This window comes from Chelmon rostratus, chromosome 1, assembly GCF_017976325.1.
Source record: "Chelmon rostratus isolate fCheRos1 chromosome 1, fCheRos1.pri, whole genome shotgun sequence".
Taxonomy (NCBI): domain Eukaryota; kingdom Metazoa; phylum Chordata; class Actinopteri; order Chaetodontiformes; family Chaetodontidae; genus Chelmon; species Chelmon rostratus.
This window is the reverse complement of record NC_055658.1, coordinates 2,596,037-2,613,605: the sequence shown is the minus strand read 5'-3', so window position 1 is coordinate 2,613,605 and position 17,569 is coordinate 2,596,037. Positions and strand designations below refer to the sequence as shown.

At 40.5% G+C, this 17,569-nt stretch overlaps 1 protein-coding gene across 2 annotated transcripts in view; it reads left to right on the top strand.

Annotated features, from left to right (window-relative positions):
* The first annotated feature begins 805 nt into the window (after window positions 1-805).
* Window positions 806-17,569, top strand: part of arnt2 (aryl-hydrocarbon receptor nuclear translocator 2) — a 65,275-nt gene continuing 48,511 nt past the window's right edge. For both annotated transcript variants that reach the window (XM_041954951.1, XM_041954316.1), the window contains exons 1-3: window positions 806-918; window positions 10,333-10,444; window positions 16,634-16,681. In XM_041954951.1, the coding sequence (XP_041810885.1) occupies window positions 888-918; window positions 10,333-10,444; window positions 16,634-16,681 (191 nt within the window). In that variant the 5' untranslated portion in view covers window positions 806-887. The remainder of the gene's footprint in view (window positions 919-10,332; window positions 10,445-16,633; window positions 16,682-17,569) is intronic.

Here is a 17,569-nt window from a genome sequence, read left to right as displayed (position 1 = left end):
AGACCTGGCCAAGACAGCACACCTTTAAAAGTTAGAAAAAAAATCCAGTTACAAAATGAGCATGTCAAAAACAGACAGGGGACAGCAGAAGCACATACAAAATCCATTTTCGGACAGCTTTTGTCAGAGCTATGAACTGTGGAAGGGTGATACAATTATTCAGCTGTAGTGTGTGTTGAAAGTTATTCCATGAACAGGGAACAGAACAGTTTGAACAAGTTCTGAACAAATGTTTGCTATATAAAAGCCTGCAGACTGCTGTGGCTTATTTGAACACAGGCTCTTGTAAGATGGTTTGACTACTAGAGGCTCGCTGCTGATGCTCCTCTGACCGAGGAGCCAATCAACACTGCTCCAGCAGGTCTCCGGTGGTGATGAAGACTGAGGTCCACTGCTGTGCAGCTCGTAGTGGCAGGAGGAAGAGTAGTGGACTGCATCCCATGTTAGACAGTTCAATCATCTGAACGCAAACAACTAAACAAACAAGACCACGAAACTAAAATCACTGTGTAGCATTCCATTCAAAACGCCTCACATATTTACATTACACCCATCACTGCACCAGTCACAGTGGATAACATTAATTTATTCAAGCGACCCTAAAATCTCGCGGTGCTACCACTCAGACATCTTGCATTTTATTAAGTCTAGTCCTGGAGAACATTTCCATTAAACATACACCACATACACACTCCGCACTGAACCGGGCTTCTGTTTGTCGTCTGGATCCAGACTAGTTTTCCTCCGTGCTAGCGGATGTGAGGCGGTTGGACCGAGCCTCGCGTGCCAATCCCGCGGAGTTTACGCCGTCTCTCACGGGGCTCTCCAGCCGTATTGTGCGTCATCTCCATCGCTGCCGTTTTGTTATTTTTCTCCGCTGAGGAAACATGGCAACTCCCGCCGCGGTCAACCCGTCCGGTAAGTCAGCAACCGCTCTGTCGGTGGAGACGAAGCCGAGTGTTAAACCGTGTTGTGGAGAATATAGAAACGATAAGCTTGGTTTTGTTTGAGACTGTTGCTGAAGAGGGCTGAAGCACCGACAGGCCGCCGAAGCCTGGCTCAGCATCCATCCCCCTTCCCCCACTGAACCGCCGTCCACAACTCCGCTATTCTTCAGCTTTGCGGCCAATTTCTATGGCCGAACGTTAAAGCGACTTGGTTGTTGTTGAATTATATGCATTATTGGCCATGTGGTACAGTATTTATGTTGCTGTTTGTTCGGTAAAGCTAGGCTAACGGCTTCATTTCGCCGACCCGTTGCTCTCCTCGCTGTGGTACAAAAGGTTATTTTGCATATCGTTGCCCTGCGTAGCAGCATTGCCCTTCATCTGTTCTGCTTCACATCAGAGGCTTTTTAAAATGTGTCGTCCTCAAAGGGAAGCGGCTGACAGCGTCACCTGGATCTATATCGCCATTCCTCTGTTCTTGCCTGTTGATTCCTAATGTCACAGAAAGGGTTTAGGTGTTTTCGCCGTGGTCTGTACCGCTTTCACGATCAGCGCCAAGTACCGTATTTCATGTCCAATTTAAAAATTGTCTGGAGGTACAAACCAGAGATCAAACATTTCACAATTAACATCATTCTGCAGTCTGGCATCCAGCCACAAAGTAACGCGTATTTCAATAAGAACTAAACTTTCAGAATCCGTTCTTCTGGTGTTCACTCAGTCCTTTCTGCCGTGGACAGCTGAATGAATCCGTAATTAAAGTGTGGGGATGTCATTGAAATACCTGGTCTTTGCTGCTTCACATGTCAGCCGATTTACTACAATTCCATGTTGATATGTCACACGTCTTACCTGAAGCTCAAAGTGCCATGTACGTTACCGGGTAAACAAAGGAACTGGAAATTGTTAAATGTTTAAATGGGGTCTGGCGTAATGTTTTCCCAATGTTGTTGAGGGCGACTTTGCTCATGTGAATTCACTAGTTTTGCACGGCGAACAACATGAATCTTAAATCTTAAATTTCAAATCATGTACCGTATTAAAGTCGCATCTTGTTTATCTTACTTCCAGATTAGACAATAAAGTTAATCACAGTAAATTAAGTTTAACAAATATAACGGAACCAATTTGGTGTCATTACTTTGTTTCTATAGAATTTGATAATTACTCAGTATTCAAGGAAAGCAGTTCATCATTTTTATATTCTCTGAGTCAACAGCCTTGGCAATGCATTAAATGAATTACAGATGAATCAAGTGATTGTACACAGTGTTCTATAGCATTGCATGTGAATATATCTTACAGTTATTATTTTTCAGCATAATTGGAAAAATCCTGGTATAAAATATTACACAATTCCACTCAAAATAGGACTTAATAAGTGTTTGGGTAAAAGATTACCAAAATGATCCGTCCAAATCAGAAAAGTGTGGCAAAGTAATGATTCCTGTCTATAGGATAGAGTCTCAGAGCTTCTCAGACCTCCATATGAAAACAGGTCAACCGTACTCTACCTCACGCTCTGTGTCACTTCATTGGCAATGTAAATGAAAAGGGAATATAAATAAAGAATTGGGTAGTTATTAGCACCTTGGCTGCATACAGAGTGCTGAGATGAGGTGCTGTTAGAATGAACAATGAACAGATGAAAAAATAACCCTGACAGATAAAATAAGAGCACTGTGAGAAGACAAAACAAAATCCCTCCTCTTGTTTAAAGAAAAGGCAGTCTGCCAGTCATTGGAAGTAGAACTGAGTCCTGTAGGCCAGGGACAAACCTGTTGTTTTATGATCCCCTGCATCATATGCTTGTTGTAATGACCCACTCAAATGTTTGGCGGAAGCGTGCAGTGAGAGCTACGTGCATCTCCCGTATCCGGTGATGACACCCAGTTAGAATAAAGTCATGCCTAATGCTGCTGCTGTTGCTGCTGTAGTCAGAGGAGGACAAAGTTAGCCTGCTGATCTGTGATCAGCCTTACTGTTTCCCCTGTCGTGGCATTATGGTCAGGTGTGTTGACCTCAGACCAGATACCCGGGGATGCGGGAATGCTGTGTCACTGCAGGATTATCTCCTGCTGGCCGTCATCCAGATCCAATTGGTTTAAGAGCATGTGAACATGACAAGTGAAATGATCTAATGACGGTTGCGTGTTTAGAGAGCACAAAGGTGATTTCAGGCCCATACAATATAAACATCAAACTGCAGTATGAATAGAAAACTCAAGTACAGAAAGTACAGATTTGTCCAGTACAAGAGTAATCCACAATTATTTTGATAATCGATTAATCATTTATTAAGCAAAAATTCCCAACATTCTCTGAATCCTGCTTATGTTTGTTTTACATCACAGCAAACTGAATATCCTTGAGTTTTAGATTGTTGGGTGGACAAAACAAGACATTTTGTCAAGTCTCCTGGGTACTGGGAAATTGTATTGAGCAGTTTGAATATTTTCTGACTTTTTCTTTCACTGACTAAACGATCAGTTGATTAATTGGAGAAATAATCAACAGATGAATCTGAAATGAAAATCATTAATTAATGGTTATACCTGCAGCCACTGTTTTGTCAATTTTTTTATTGTATTTTCTCCTGGCACAAATACATTTAAAGGTCCAGTGTGAAGGATTTAGTGGGCTCTAGCGGTGAGGCTGCAGATTGGGACTAACTGAACTCCCCTCGCCTCACCCTCCCCTGCAGTGGCCACTTCAAATGCAAAAAAGTGAAAGTCCCTCTCTGGAGCCAGTGATTGGTTTGTCCACTCTGGGCTATGATAGAAAAATGGCAGTGCAGCATGGCAGACTTTATGGAAGAGGACCCACACCTTCTTATGCAGGTTACAGTAACGATGTCAGATAGTTAATGTGTATTTTCTAAACATTATTCCTTAAAAGTATAATGAGCTCATGCTAAGGTCAAGAAAATGCCACAATTCTTATTATAGATTAATGAAAAGATACCCATGAATATTATATTCCATTGCCATATTCTGCCAATAGATCCCCCTAAATCTGACACCCTGGACTTTTAAATGGCTGGTTTATTTATTTAAATTACAAAAAGTTTTTTTTTTTTATAAAAAATCTGTTGAAAGTTTGGATTAGAAAAAGACAGACACAGCTATAGATAGATAAAGAGAGAGAGTACTTTATTGATCTTTTAAGGGAAACATATTTTTGGTGTATTTTTTCTGTACTAACTTGTTGCTTTGTTTGCCAAGATATGCCAGTACCTATTAACTGTGACAAGATAAAACCATCTGGTATACCTAGTAGTAGTAGTCAAGGAGTGATAGGCCACTGTTAGGCCACAGCTTTTGAGGCAATAATGCATTGCCAACAATTGGGCTGTAACAACACCAAAAACCTGTGGTATGATAATACCTCGATAAAAAATCTGCAATGCAATATTTATTCCAGTATTTAAAAAGAAAGAAAAGAAAATCACTTGAGAATGCCCTTTATTAATAAATGAGTGTATACAGCATTTTTTTATTCATATAAAAATTTTAAGTTTTTAACTTAAAGTGCTTCTGCTTTCCTTCTGTCATAAAATAAAAGTAACTAGCCGTGACCTAAAATTGGCATGAATTGTCTGTGGCAATGAATGATTAAACCATGTTAAACCAATTTCAAATCAAAAACAAAGCAGCAGACAGCAGCAGTCCTTTTATAAAAGAATTAAAGAGCTGTTCCATCGGGTCACCACACCCCTGATCAGTTTATGTACTGGCAAGTTAAACCGTCTCTGTTTGGTTGGTGCTCAGCTGCGGTAGTTAAACTGTGGTGAAAAAAGGGTGCCACACGCCTCCCTGGACCAACAGCTGGCGCAGCCTTCGATCAAACCTGCTTGTGCAGCGAAGTTTAAAGTGTGTGCAAAACACTTCATGTGTGGAGACAGTCGGCCTCTCTCAGAGCTACGTCTGTATATCGTGCATTGTCTGTAAAGACAGCAATACTGTGATGATTGTTGTTGTTCTTCATGTCGAGCAGATTTCAAAACCTCATCTTTGTTGAGTCCAGTGTGTGATTGGAAAAGACACCAGAAAAACAAAACTTTTATTTCCTCTTCGCTGGTCATAACATGAGCTGTGACTGTAATGTAGCTCTGTATTGTAGCTGGTGAAGTCCACCCATCTGTGCTATCACCGTGCGACTGAAGGGTGGCCTTGGTGGTGTTGTATGCTAACGTCCGCACTCCATCGTTATTGATCGCAAAAAAAGTATTTGGCTATATATTCACGATGCATTGTGTTATTTCTTCAGCTCTCAGGCTGTTATGTGGAAGCAGGGCTCGAGCCACATTTCTATCGTGATACGGCGAGATTCTGGAAATCGTCCCAACCAACAATGCATATATGACAGTCATATGGACTATGTAATATATTTCCAGCTTATCCACATATATTTGCAAGTGTTTGTTTATTCAATTCTGAGTATATGTGTGCATTCACACAGTAAAAATAATAATAAAAAGGAATGATAATGTTTAATAATTATTTTATGTCTCAGCAAGAAATTCCTATTCAGTGGGAATGGGAGGAATAATTTAAAACAGATTACAGAAGAAAACAAGAATAGAACATTGTAAAAGAAGTTGAACAGATAATTACAGTAATGACATCCTGCTGTTTTTGAATCCAGTTGTATTAGCTTGCATTTGGTTGTTGTGTAAATGAGAAACTGCTGAGAATACACAGTATCTCTGTTTGTGCTTGTGTTTGTTCCTTTTGGAGTATTAATTGTCCTTTTTTAATGGTAAATGTCCTGAGGCTGTTTGATAGACTTGTTGGTTGGAGAAAAGACTGGAGGGAAAAAAGGGATGTCAGGGAAGAGAGAGAATAGAAACAACCTTGTCTGAGGGAGAGCAGTGATTGAAAAGGAGAAAGTGTGCAACATTCCCTCTGCTCTCCCAACAGGCTCATTAATGCGTTTGACCTCAGGGCTTTTTAGCTTTGGCTGTCTGAAGATGTATATGTGACTGAGTTAAAACCAGGATTCTGATCGACTGGAGCTGTTAGGACACTGGGGCAGACCCTGGTTAAAACCTGAAACACCTGACAATCTCTACGTTACTTTATATTATATTATAATAGCAAGCTGGGAAACTGTTGGCTCTGGTGCTTCATGATGCCCCTTCAGCTTCACTGTGCTGAGTGACAGTAGCATGTGGCACCTTTTCTAAAACAGACAGCAAGCAGTGAGTATCGGAAACTGTGTTCCCTATTATATCATTTATGCTAATTCTGGTATTAATCTGAAAGTGATAAAAAATGATCATATCACTTCATTTATGGTATTGTGACACATTCAATTCTTCATGCCATTGTTGTATACAGCAGTAATGCACGGCTAAAAGTGGATGTAACTGCTGCTGGCTCTGCTGTGGAGGAGTCAGCTGCAAAAATAGAGCAACGTCAGCAGTGTGGAGGTGGTTGGATTACATGAACCTCTCGAGAAAAAGAGCAAAGGCGCTACACAACATTTGTGCCATTGAGGAACTGTGTTGACCGCGGGAAGAATCGCATCAGGATCGGACTCAGCTCGGGTGACAATGACTAATATATCATCACATTGTACTTTCCCACTGCGGTTATTAATCAGAGCAGCACGTTGTGGAAAAAATCAACAAGTTGCAAAAAGGAGAGGCTAATGGTACGGTCAGCCACAGTCAGGGGGGCATGTGAGAGGAAAAAGTCAGTGCACAAGCATACTGCCAGTCAAACAGCAGGCTCAAGTTTGGTTTGATGGTGGTGTTAAAAAAGTCGAAGGGGTACGCCTATCAAAACACGATTCACAAGGCAACACATCTTAGGAAAGAAAAAAGGATTATAAAAAGGATGTGTTTATTGGCTCCCAACAGGAATGAAAGTGAGGCATAGGCCTACATGTGCTTTGGAAGGAGGACATCTCCAGTCGTGTAGGTTAATTACTGTGAATGTGATTGAGTCTCAGAGTTAGACAAAGTGTAGGATCAGGCATTTCAACATTTAGTTGGCAGAAAACCCAAAGTGTACAATGTAAGTACAACAGTCAGTGTACCACAGGACATGTCTATCAAGTACATTTACATACAGCAGCAACAGACACACATGTATTCTAAGTATATTCTTTTCTCTTACTGCATGTCAACTGGCTGCCATAATGTATTTTTGGTTATAATTGTGGAAATAAATGAAGACTTAATTAATAAAAAAAGACATAATTGCAACAAACAGTTAAAAGATAAAGTACCGGTACACTTTTTGCACACAGTTGTGTTTTTAATGACATTTATGGTGAAATATTTCCATTTTTCATTTTGAAGTCACATAGTATATCCAGTGTGTCAGCAGGGATCGTGCAGGGCTGCAGTGTAACACTCACCTATTCTGATGCACCTTGAATCTTACGGTTTTGTAGATCTAAAATTAAATGACTGCATGCTTACAGAAGATGAAGATGAACAATAGAAACATCGCCCCATTCTCCTTATGTTCAAAAAGACTGATGACGGTTGATATAAATTTCAGCATCTTAGTTAGCTTAACTTCAGGACTATAAGGACAGTCTCTGAAAATACAGGTGAAACGAGAGGGCAACTTTATCAACATAACGCTGGATGATGAGGGTTAGGGTTAGGGTTAGGGTTGAGGATGGTCCTCTGGATGAGGATTCCTGTTGGCTAACTTTTGGTGAGGAACAGCAGCTCTTATGATCTTGTCTGGAGTTGGTTCAGGGAAGCTCCAGAAGAGATTTGAGGAGATGACCCTTGAATAATGAGTCCTTTTATTAACTGATATCTGCCCACAGACCCCAGCTGTGGCCAATGACTTGAATCTGCTGCATTCTTATGAACAAAGACATTTTTGGCATTCTAGTTTTTAGTTGTTAAACAGCGTTCCATGTTTGTTTGTCACTAATAAGAGATCAAAAACACTTTACAGGTATGATATTGATGATATTTCTCTCCTTGCTGTCTTCAAGCAATAAACATCAGATGGCACAGAAGATTACTTCTCTGTTTGTCTCTGGGGTGGGAGGCACTCATGCCTCAGGAATGCAGTCTCTTTGCGCCATACTGCATGATCAGTATGAATTTAATATATAGTATATTGTATGTATGATGATATAAATTTACTTGGATTTGTACTGCTTATTTGAAGCATAATATATGGGTGTTTTGTTTAGCAAGAGGTATATGTCCCTAACATGATGGGCAAATTAACCCTTGTGCCTCACTTCAAAAGAAGTTCTTCAAAATACAAAATATCACATAAATGTCTGTGTCAAGAAACTGCCAGAAAAATACTCCATATTAATGTTGTTTACACTGAGTGAAGTATTTTAACCAACATCAGTCCATCATAACAACCAAGTATTCATAGATTTTCAGAATTTTAACCCTTTAAATGATGGTTTTTCACGTGATGCCACTATATTTTTAAATTAAAAAACAAAAAAAACACACGCAAAAAATATCAATGATTAGCAACAATATTGGATTTTATGCCTCCTCTGTTGAATTTTTTTCCCCCAGTGCTGTGCGCCCAAAAAAAAAAACCCTCCATGACCATGACAGTGTGAAAGGAGCTGCGTGTTGTGATGAATCTACGGGATTATCACCCAAGTTTACAGCTACGTCAGAGAGCTTTTCAGTGAGTTTGAGTTCATGGTTGGTGGTGAACATAGCGTAGCAATTAGCAGCTAAAGAGTGAGGTATTTCCATTAGGAGCTGCTGGAGACCACATTTTGCGAATAAACTGAAACTGAACTGAACTGAACAATGGAGACGAAAAACAGCTCAGAATTCAGCAGGTGGCCAGAAACTGCTAGACATGCCAGTAATTAACTCTCTGCTAAAAACGTTGCCACATCAACTTAAAAGGTAGGATATGTCAGTGATGACTTGTCTCTGCTGCCCCAGAGTGGCTAAAAAATCAGTGATTTCAAGTTTAAATGAAAAGTTGGGTAAATTGCATTAGTTGGCTGTTTGTCTTAAATAGCTCAATAATGGTAATGTGCAGCGTTATGTGATTAGCTGGTTGCACCAAATCGAATTTGACTGGACAGTTTTAAAAGTGTTTTTTGGGCATTTGGTGAAGCGCTTCATGGGCTGTACATTAGTTGTGTAATAAGAGTGCTTACTTAGACTGTTAGGAGGAAGGCAGCAGTGTGTGTGAGCTGTTCATGCCAGCTTGAATGACTGCACTGATTGTTTGATGAAGCTGTCTCTTAATCAGATTACGCTAGTTTAGAGCCTTGTGTTACTCATACCCACTTCATGAATGAATGATGAAAGACTGCTCCATGGAAGACCATGCACTGAGTGTGTGTGTGTGTGTTTCTCTGGAAGGGTGAATGCACACTATATCAAATATTAACTGTGTTACTTGGTGCACTGGGGCATACCGGAGGGTTTGTTTGGCCTATCCATTGCATCTCACTGAATGAGTGAGTGAGTGAATGGAGCGGAGAGATGGAGGGGAAAACAGCAAGGCAAACAGAGTGGATTTGTGGAAAGTAATGCAGAGGCTGTGAGAGAGGAAGAGAGGTAAATATGAGAGGAAGATGGAGGCTGAATTGGCACGTTGTGTAAGTCCTCTCTGCCAAAATGACACACATCACAGTGACTCCATATTGAATGGAACAGCAAGCCTGTATTTTACCAGCCTCATTAATGAATAAAAGCTTAGTCAACGGCCTGTGTAGGAAAATGCATGTGTACTTCTAAAACGTCATCAGATAGAATTTGCTGTCCGGCTGCTAACAGGAGCCCCGGGCTACACTGTGTAGGTCTGTGTAGATTGATTGCTCTACAGATCCCAGTCCTCTTATGGAATATGGTGCTGACAACAGACTAAAATCGACTCTCAGAACCAGTGGGTTTTCCCACTGCTAGCCCACGTTTAAAGGGCCTGATTTTAATTATTCTAACCCAATATTCACATGCAAACACAGCATGTTTCAGTAATGATACAAAATTATCCTTTTTTCATGCATCATGCATTGTTTTTTTGTTAGCAGTCTTCTTCTCTGCATTTGTTGGCTCATTTTGATGTTTTTTAGACTTACTTCCACCATCAGTGGCATAGCTTGAAACCATCAGCAGCAATATGATACGCATCCAAACATACACTCTAACCTGCTCATAGCAGAAGTAGTGTTCACCACTACACGGGGGATCTTTAAGTTCGGTTTGACTTGCCATTCATTGAAGACATGAGTACTGTAAACCACAGTTCAAAGCAATGCATGTAAAGCCTGCCTTAATTTATGAAAATGTTCATAATATTTACAGTCGTACTACGAATGGGAAACACTGTCGGTTAAATGGTATTCTTGTGTGAAAGATACTTGTACTAACCGTCTGCTGGTTTGTCGTCACTGTTGTATCTTCCAGAAATGGGCAGCGAGTTGCCAGGGACAGTAGCGATGCCGGGAGCGGTCGGGGCCGGCCAGGTGAGGATGGGAGGAACCGTGCCTGGCCGTGGGGGCAAGAGGAGATCAGGAGGGTGAGTATCTGACCTGCTGTGGAAATTAACCACCACAAATTCATTATTATTATAGCTTTGTCTGAAAATAACACTGAATAGTCTAGGCTGAGATTTTTTTTGTTTGGGTCAACTGTCACATTAGCTAGTGACATTTTAAACAGTAGCATTTAGATGCCAAGGCTATAACCAGTCTTTCTAACAAACATTTACGGTGTTGGAGAGAACAACATGTCAATCATTCATGTCATCATGGTGTGTATGTAGCTAGAGAGCTTATACTTCCTTTTGGACTTGATCACAACAGATAATGAAGATGAGCCTGTTTCTGGGTGTAAAAAACATTCGAGCAGGAAAGAGATGAAACAAACTGGTGTTGTCTTTTCTATTTCTCTGTGCTTCCAGTATTCAGTCGTTACGTTGGCCAACAATGGATGCTTTGGTGCTGCTGCTGGTTGTTGTTGGATTTCTGTTGTTTGTTTCTGAGAATCATGAACTCATTGTGATACAGCAGACAGTATCATTTTTCCTCTTGGTGTCCAGCTGTTTAGACTACATCATACATCTTGTACAAACCCTTGTGTACTGTTATGGGTTATTCTTCGAGCAATCACCTACTGTTAAGGAAACGTTTGGCATGTCAGTGATTGTGATTTACAATTAAAGGATAACTTTCGTTTTTTACAACCTGGACCTTATTTCTAGCATTAAAAACGACCATTTACTCACTCAGACAACTTTGGTGGCATTTGGAGTCGTTTTGAAGAAATTAGCCCCAGAGGAGCGGTGCATATATCCCCTCTGAGCCCGTGGTGGCATCAACATCCGGCGTCTCTAGACAACTACCTCTGACGTGGATGATGTCATTTCTGAACGCCGCGCGCTGCGAGCAGCCAGCCACAACACGGCTGACTCTGCGGCGGTCGGCTACGAATACGCAATAACGAACCATAGCTGTGCCAAACTACAGCTAAACTAGCCGACTGCCGGCTCAGAGGGGAATAGCACCAGCATATCATAACAAAATATTGGAATATGAACGAGTTTCGCCGCAGATTATGCGTTATATAGAGGCTGCGCATGGATGCCCCGAGTACTCGCATTATACGGATATACACGCCGCTCCTCTGGGACTAATTTCTTCAAAACGACTCCAAATGCCACCAAAGTTGTCTGGGTGAGTAAATGGTCGTATTTAATGCTGCAAATAAAGTCCAGGTTGTAAAAAAAAAAAGTTATCCTTTAAACCTTTTTATAGTTTTGTCAACAGCAGACGGGGTGATGGGAGACTATTACAATATTGAAACAGAGCTACAGCAAAGATTTTCAATTCAAATATGACTTCAAGTCACACTTTTCTCCAGATGTGTACCTGTTCCTAACAAGGCATGTTGTGCATTAGAGTTAATTTAAACACAAGGTACTTGTGCTCAAAAAGAGGATTCATTCTCAGTTTTTTCCACCAACATTTATGTAGAAAGGAACCTTAACCCTGCACTACACAGTGTGCTAGTATATTAACTGCTTTTTTTTCACTGCCTGCATGCACACTAGCCTAACCCGGGCTGACATTATGTGAATTTAAAACTTGAGCTGTTGTGTGAGTGATGGATAGAGTTTTGAAAGATCTCTTTGTCTTCTGATTAATGTAAAACCTTCATTAGAGGCCTGTAAATCATGCCTGATTTAAGATTCAGGCACTGCTTTAAGTCAGCCAGTCAGTGGATTTAATTCTCCACTGGCCTATTGACAGGGCAGTGTGTGGAGGTGCCAAAAAGTGCAGGCAAAGGGCCAGACTGTGATACTTGCCAGTCCACATCAAGTTTTGGACAATCACATAACATATGAATTAAAGCTGCAGTATTGAATATGAACGTAAGATTAATTGTAATTGTAGTATCTGTTGAACTCTCTGACCTGTCCTGTCTGGTAATACCACTTTGTACCTCAAAAGGCGATGGTCCAATAGTTCAGCCCCAAGGAGTTTCATCTGGCAGCAGTGACTGTAAATAAAAATTGCAGACGTGTCTCCACTTCCTCCCATTGTAAAAAAAAAGAAACCAAAATATTCCATCCTGCACTAGTGATGTCATTTGTGCATTATAATTGTCATCAACACTAAGTCAATTACCAAAATAGCACCCAATAAATTTGCACTGACTAATCAATTATATATCCATCCCAGTAAATATATTTATACACGTACCTGTCTACAGTCTGTTACCACATTGCTGCACAACCTGTTTACTCTAGTTTCTGCAGTTTACTATTATTAATTATTTTCGGGTTGTCTGTCTGTCCATTTGTCTGCACATGTTCACATGGACTCAAAGAAGTGATTAGATTTTGTTGGTTAAAGGTCAAGGTCACTATGATCCCATTCCCCATGAATGCAGTATCTCAGGAGTGCCTGAATTTCTTTACATCTGGCCAAAGACTGCCTGGAATCAGGGATGAACTGAAGCTTGTGTAAAGTCACTGTGACCACACAAAACATATTTCTGACCATAACCAAGAATTCATACAGTGATTATGAGAAAATTCCATGGGGGGGGGGGCTTACTGTGCTTGTGTGTGTATGGGGGCACTGTACATGAGTTCAGTGCCTTGTAGATCTAATCCTCACGGGTAAAGCGAAGCATTTAAGTCATGCACATGCAATAGGCCTACATAAACATGAATAAATAATACAGACCTGGATCTAGGCCTGTGTGTGTGTGTGTGTGTGTGTGTGTGTGTGTGCGCGCGTGTGTTAAGCTCGTTTGTATTTGAGTAAAGCATGAAGCCATCAGGTAGATCGTGCATGCAGACTGAGTAGTGACAGAGCAGCCTATAGTAGGTGTGGGGGAGGGGAGATCAGTAAACCCACCATACAGTGCATTTACATGGCCTTAAGTAACCAGGTTCCAGTAGGTGTTAGGCAGTAAGCTGATTTCTGACTTATAATGTAAAGGAGAAACCTGGATTCCGTCACCTGGGTAGGAGATTAAGCAAACCCGATTTTCCCAGCTAGATTTCTCCTGCAGAACACAGAATTTCTCTGTCAACGTTTTACTTGTACTCATGTGCAGGACAAAATACTACAGTCAAAGTAACAGCTGAGTGAAGGATAAAAGAAGACATCATTACACGGAGTGACACATCCTTGTATTTAAACCCACTCCATCCAAAGTCCAGTGAAACGACACAAAGTCGCCTCTAGAAATCTAAATAAGTTTGTTTTCACTGTTGAACATTTGATTATTTGTTAAATTCACATAAATTAGAGTTATTAGAGAAATCTCCACCCTGTCTGTCTGTCCCCTCACTAACCTGACACTCCAGATGGTTGGTTACACAGAACCATCTGGGAAGTGGTCCATGGAAACTGTTTGGAAGAGGGCAGACACATTTTAAAAAAAAATCGTCGACAGGTGATTGTAGGGCTGGGTATCATTCATAAATCCATGATAGGCCTGCAGATACTCACTCTGATACCCTGACTTTGATACCAATTCCTCAGCAATGGTTTTTCTGACACCAATTTTATAAAGTCAATTTTAACAAAAATTACATTATACATTACAGTATAATCAATCACTTCACAGGAGGAAGCTGTTCACGATCTGGGAGGAGCTGGATAAACTGTTTTTACTCTACGGACACAAAGTAGACGGCAGCAATACACCATGGTAGTGTCAAGTCTGCCTACTCCAACGTGACACGCTCTCCGCCTGGGCTTCAGGTTATCAACCCCATAACTTGGGAGCTTCATAACTTAAAAGCTGGCAAGATGGACATGATCTTGTGAATTAAGCTGCCTTACAATATATGTATATATATTAGAACAATATGATTTTAATCTTGAGTTACATACGTTTTGTTTTGTTTGTGTGATGCAGTGATGAGGAGAATCCAGTAAGGTTTGCATTTGAAAGAATCCACACTGTGCCTCAGAGAGGGTGGTTTGGGAGTGAAGACAGAATTTCAAAGTGTACTTTATCCTGTATGAGTTATGCTGTAGTGACTATTAGTTGAACAACAGCTTCTTAGGAGAGAGGCTGGCACTACTGCTGTTTTGGGAGGGGTGGGGGTAATTGAGCTGAATAGGGGGAGGCAATATGACAGCATACTACACTGCAATGATATCATTTTGATTTCCCTTCCATCATAGGTTTTGCTGTACTTTTTCTACCATGGTACAATATTTGTGGGCGTATTAGTCCATGCTGGCTAACACTGCTGATCGATGAGCAGGACTGGACCATTTTGGCATCAGTATGCTTTGATTTGTCAGGTATTAGTTTGCAGGATTAGCCAAAAACAGATGCTTCTAGTAAGGGGCTATTTTATTCAACTACAATTTCCCATTTCCATAAAATGTAATATGTCATGATACACTGTGTATTGACATAGTGCTTGTTCTTTGGCTGTATAACATGTCCATATGTTGATCTGTTTTATTAAAGAATAGTACCGCTAACAACGCTGCACTTACCTTCATTACCTAATAAATACATGTATAAATACATTGTATTTCCAGTTGCTGCTTCATAATAAAAGCCTTCTACTTGTTTACCATGAGCTTTTGATGTTAGGCAACAGCAAACAGTGAAGCTGGGAGATGAAAGTATGAGCAATAATGTAGGGGGGGAACTAAACTCAAACCACAGAGATTCAGTGGCAAGTGAAAAGAGCACAGCTGCCAAGCAGGACCACATCAGTGTTGGTCAGTGTACCATCTGTTTATGGTTTGATGATGCAGATAACAACTAAGACAGGCTATACTGTACGATGTGGAAAATGCCTTAAGGTGTGGATACTGTTGTAGATGTCAGGGAAGTCAACAGAATGTGGTAAAACACATTTTCTTGAAACAGTTGAAGCATGTATAGGAACTTAAATGGTTGTTGCACTAAACAAAATGCTTTTCTCAAAAACTGGAACTAAGATAAGATTATTGTTCCCATACAAGTAAACTGAAGCTGCATAGTACAACAGATATATTATTCTAGTAAACAGTGTAATATATACATATTAGTTTCTATAAGAAGAGAAGCACATTTTCAGTTTGGGGAAATCTCAGTGGAAGCACTACTACTACTGAATGTGCTTCCCTTTGTCCTTTATCTCTTTGTCTTAATGCTGTTTTATAGTATAAATATCAGTATTAGTAGGTGGGAAGTATGACCACTGAAGCAGTTTACCAAGCCCCAGAGTCACTCAGCCATTTAAATACTTATAACCACACAAGGTTCCTGATGTTTGGAAGTGATGCCTCAGTTGTTTGTCCTGACAGTTCCTCACAGTTGATGCAGTCATTGTAGCTCAGTTGTTTCAGCTGGAGCTGTGGTGATATTACTGCTGTAGAATGTGGCAGACTTGTTAAGAATATTTTTATATCTTTTTATTTTTATAAAGCAAGGCGAAAAGAGGGTGAGTCATGGCAGTCTGTCGGTCAATTTCTCTGTACCTCTCAACAAGTGGTAAGAGAAATCCAGCCCAAAGGTTTCTCTGAACATTTCTATGTTAATAGTGCTTTGCCTGCATGAGGACAATGTATGCAGAGGCACAAACGGGGCGTGCATCACGCTGCTCCATGTGGCGCTGCTCTGCCTTCCATTTCCACCACCTTTTCTGTTTCCATTACAGTCAGGTTTGCAGTTTATTCTACAAGACTACATTTGTAGAATGTGGCTGTTACACGGTACCGCTGTGCTCTTTCTACGTTTTTTTATAATGTTCTTCGGCGCAAGTTTCGATTGTCTTAAAATACTGCAAAGTCAAATAGCTCTGACCTCATCAGATTTACTTGATGTTGTCTTTTTAACCCATCATCACGACACCAGAGCAAGTCATCGTTGCTATGTTGATTTCAAACATTGATTTAAACCCAGTGGTAGAATGGCTGGTTACTTGTGATTGTGTTGAAATGGTGAGAAGAAAGCATCAGCTCTGTAATGAGGAGCCATCCGCTGCTGGCCAGATAAACACCCTGATGTACTGTGTTTATTTGTCAGCAGACCCAACTTTCACTTTGCAGCAGTGGAACCAAATGAGAAAGACCTCGTCGCTCCAAACTGATGTCTGCTGTCTGCTGCTATCTAAAATGATCACTGTGGATATAATGTTTTTTTTACAAGAAAACACAGGGATTTTAGTCATGAGAGAGCGCTGTTCGCTCTCGTTCTAATAGAAATTGTAACTGTGTTTCCTGTGGTTATTTCTCAGAATGGACTTTGACGATGAAGACGGAGAGGGACCTAGCAAATTTTCAAGGTGAGACCACTGAACGCAGATAGCAGCCGTGCAATCTGAAATGTTTTCCAACTAGTTCACAAAGTCATACGGGTTCTTGCTTAAGGGTATCCGCAGGTAAAATAATTAAAGATGTGCACATTGAAATATTTGGGTGTAAGTTTATACAGCACTCTTCAAAAATGGGTTAATAATAATACAGTATACGCATGTATACTGTATTATTATTATTAACCCTTAGCAAACCAGAACATGATTTTCCATTAAATTTGACATTAAAATGTCTTCAAAATTCCAAATTTATCTTTGAGAGCCCTGCAGATACTCTATGTTTGTAACATTGTTACATGGACATCTCATGACTTTCTTTTTGTTTCCCGTCATCAAAGATACAGTGCTCTGCTCCGTTTTCCTTTTTTAAGAGAGACTGAAGTCTCTCTCTGTCACTGCATCTCAACTGTCTCTCACATTTAATTTATCTCAACTTGCTTTCCTTTCCTTTTTCCTCATATTGTGCAGTGTGTAAGTCTGTAGGATGCACAGTGAGTGCTTTATTTCTGAGCTGACAACAGTGGATTTGTTGCTGCCAAGTTGAGTATTGACAGTGCGGAGGAGGAGCTGCTCTCTGCTGAACACAGGAGGAACTGCACTCTTAGTAATGGACAGTAGCATTACCTGTATGGTTCATTTGGCTACAGCAAAGCTTCATACTCATACTGTGAAAGGGTTTGCCTCTGTACATACACTTTGTACATGTACTATTCCAGTAAAACAGATAATTCACTGCTGTCTTCCATAGCCAGGAGCTGCTTCTCAGCATGCTGCGTACACTGATCCACAGCTGCACAGAGACTAAATGTTGATAAGAAGGAAGAGTTTACCCAATCCACAGTGTTTTGGGGGTGTTTT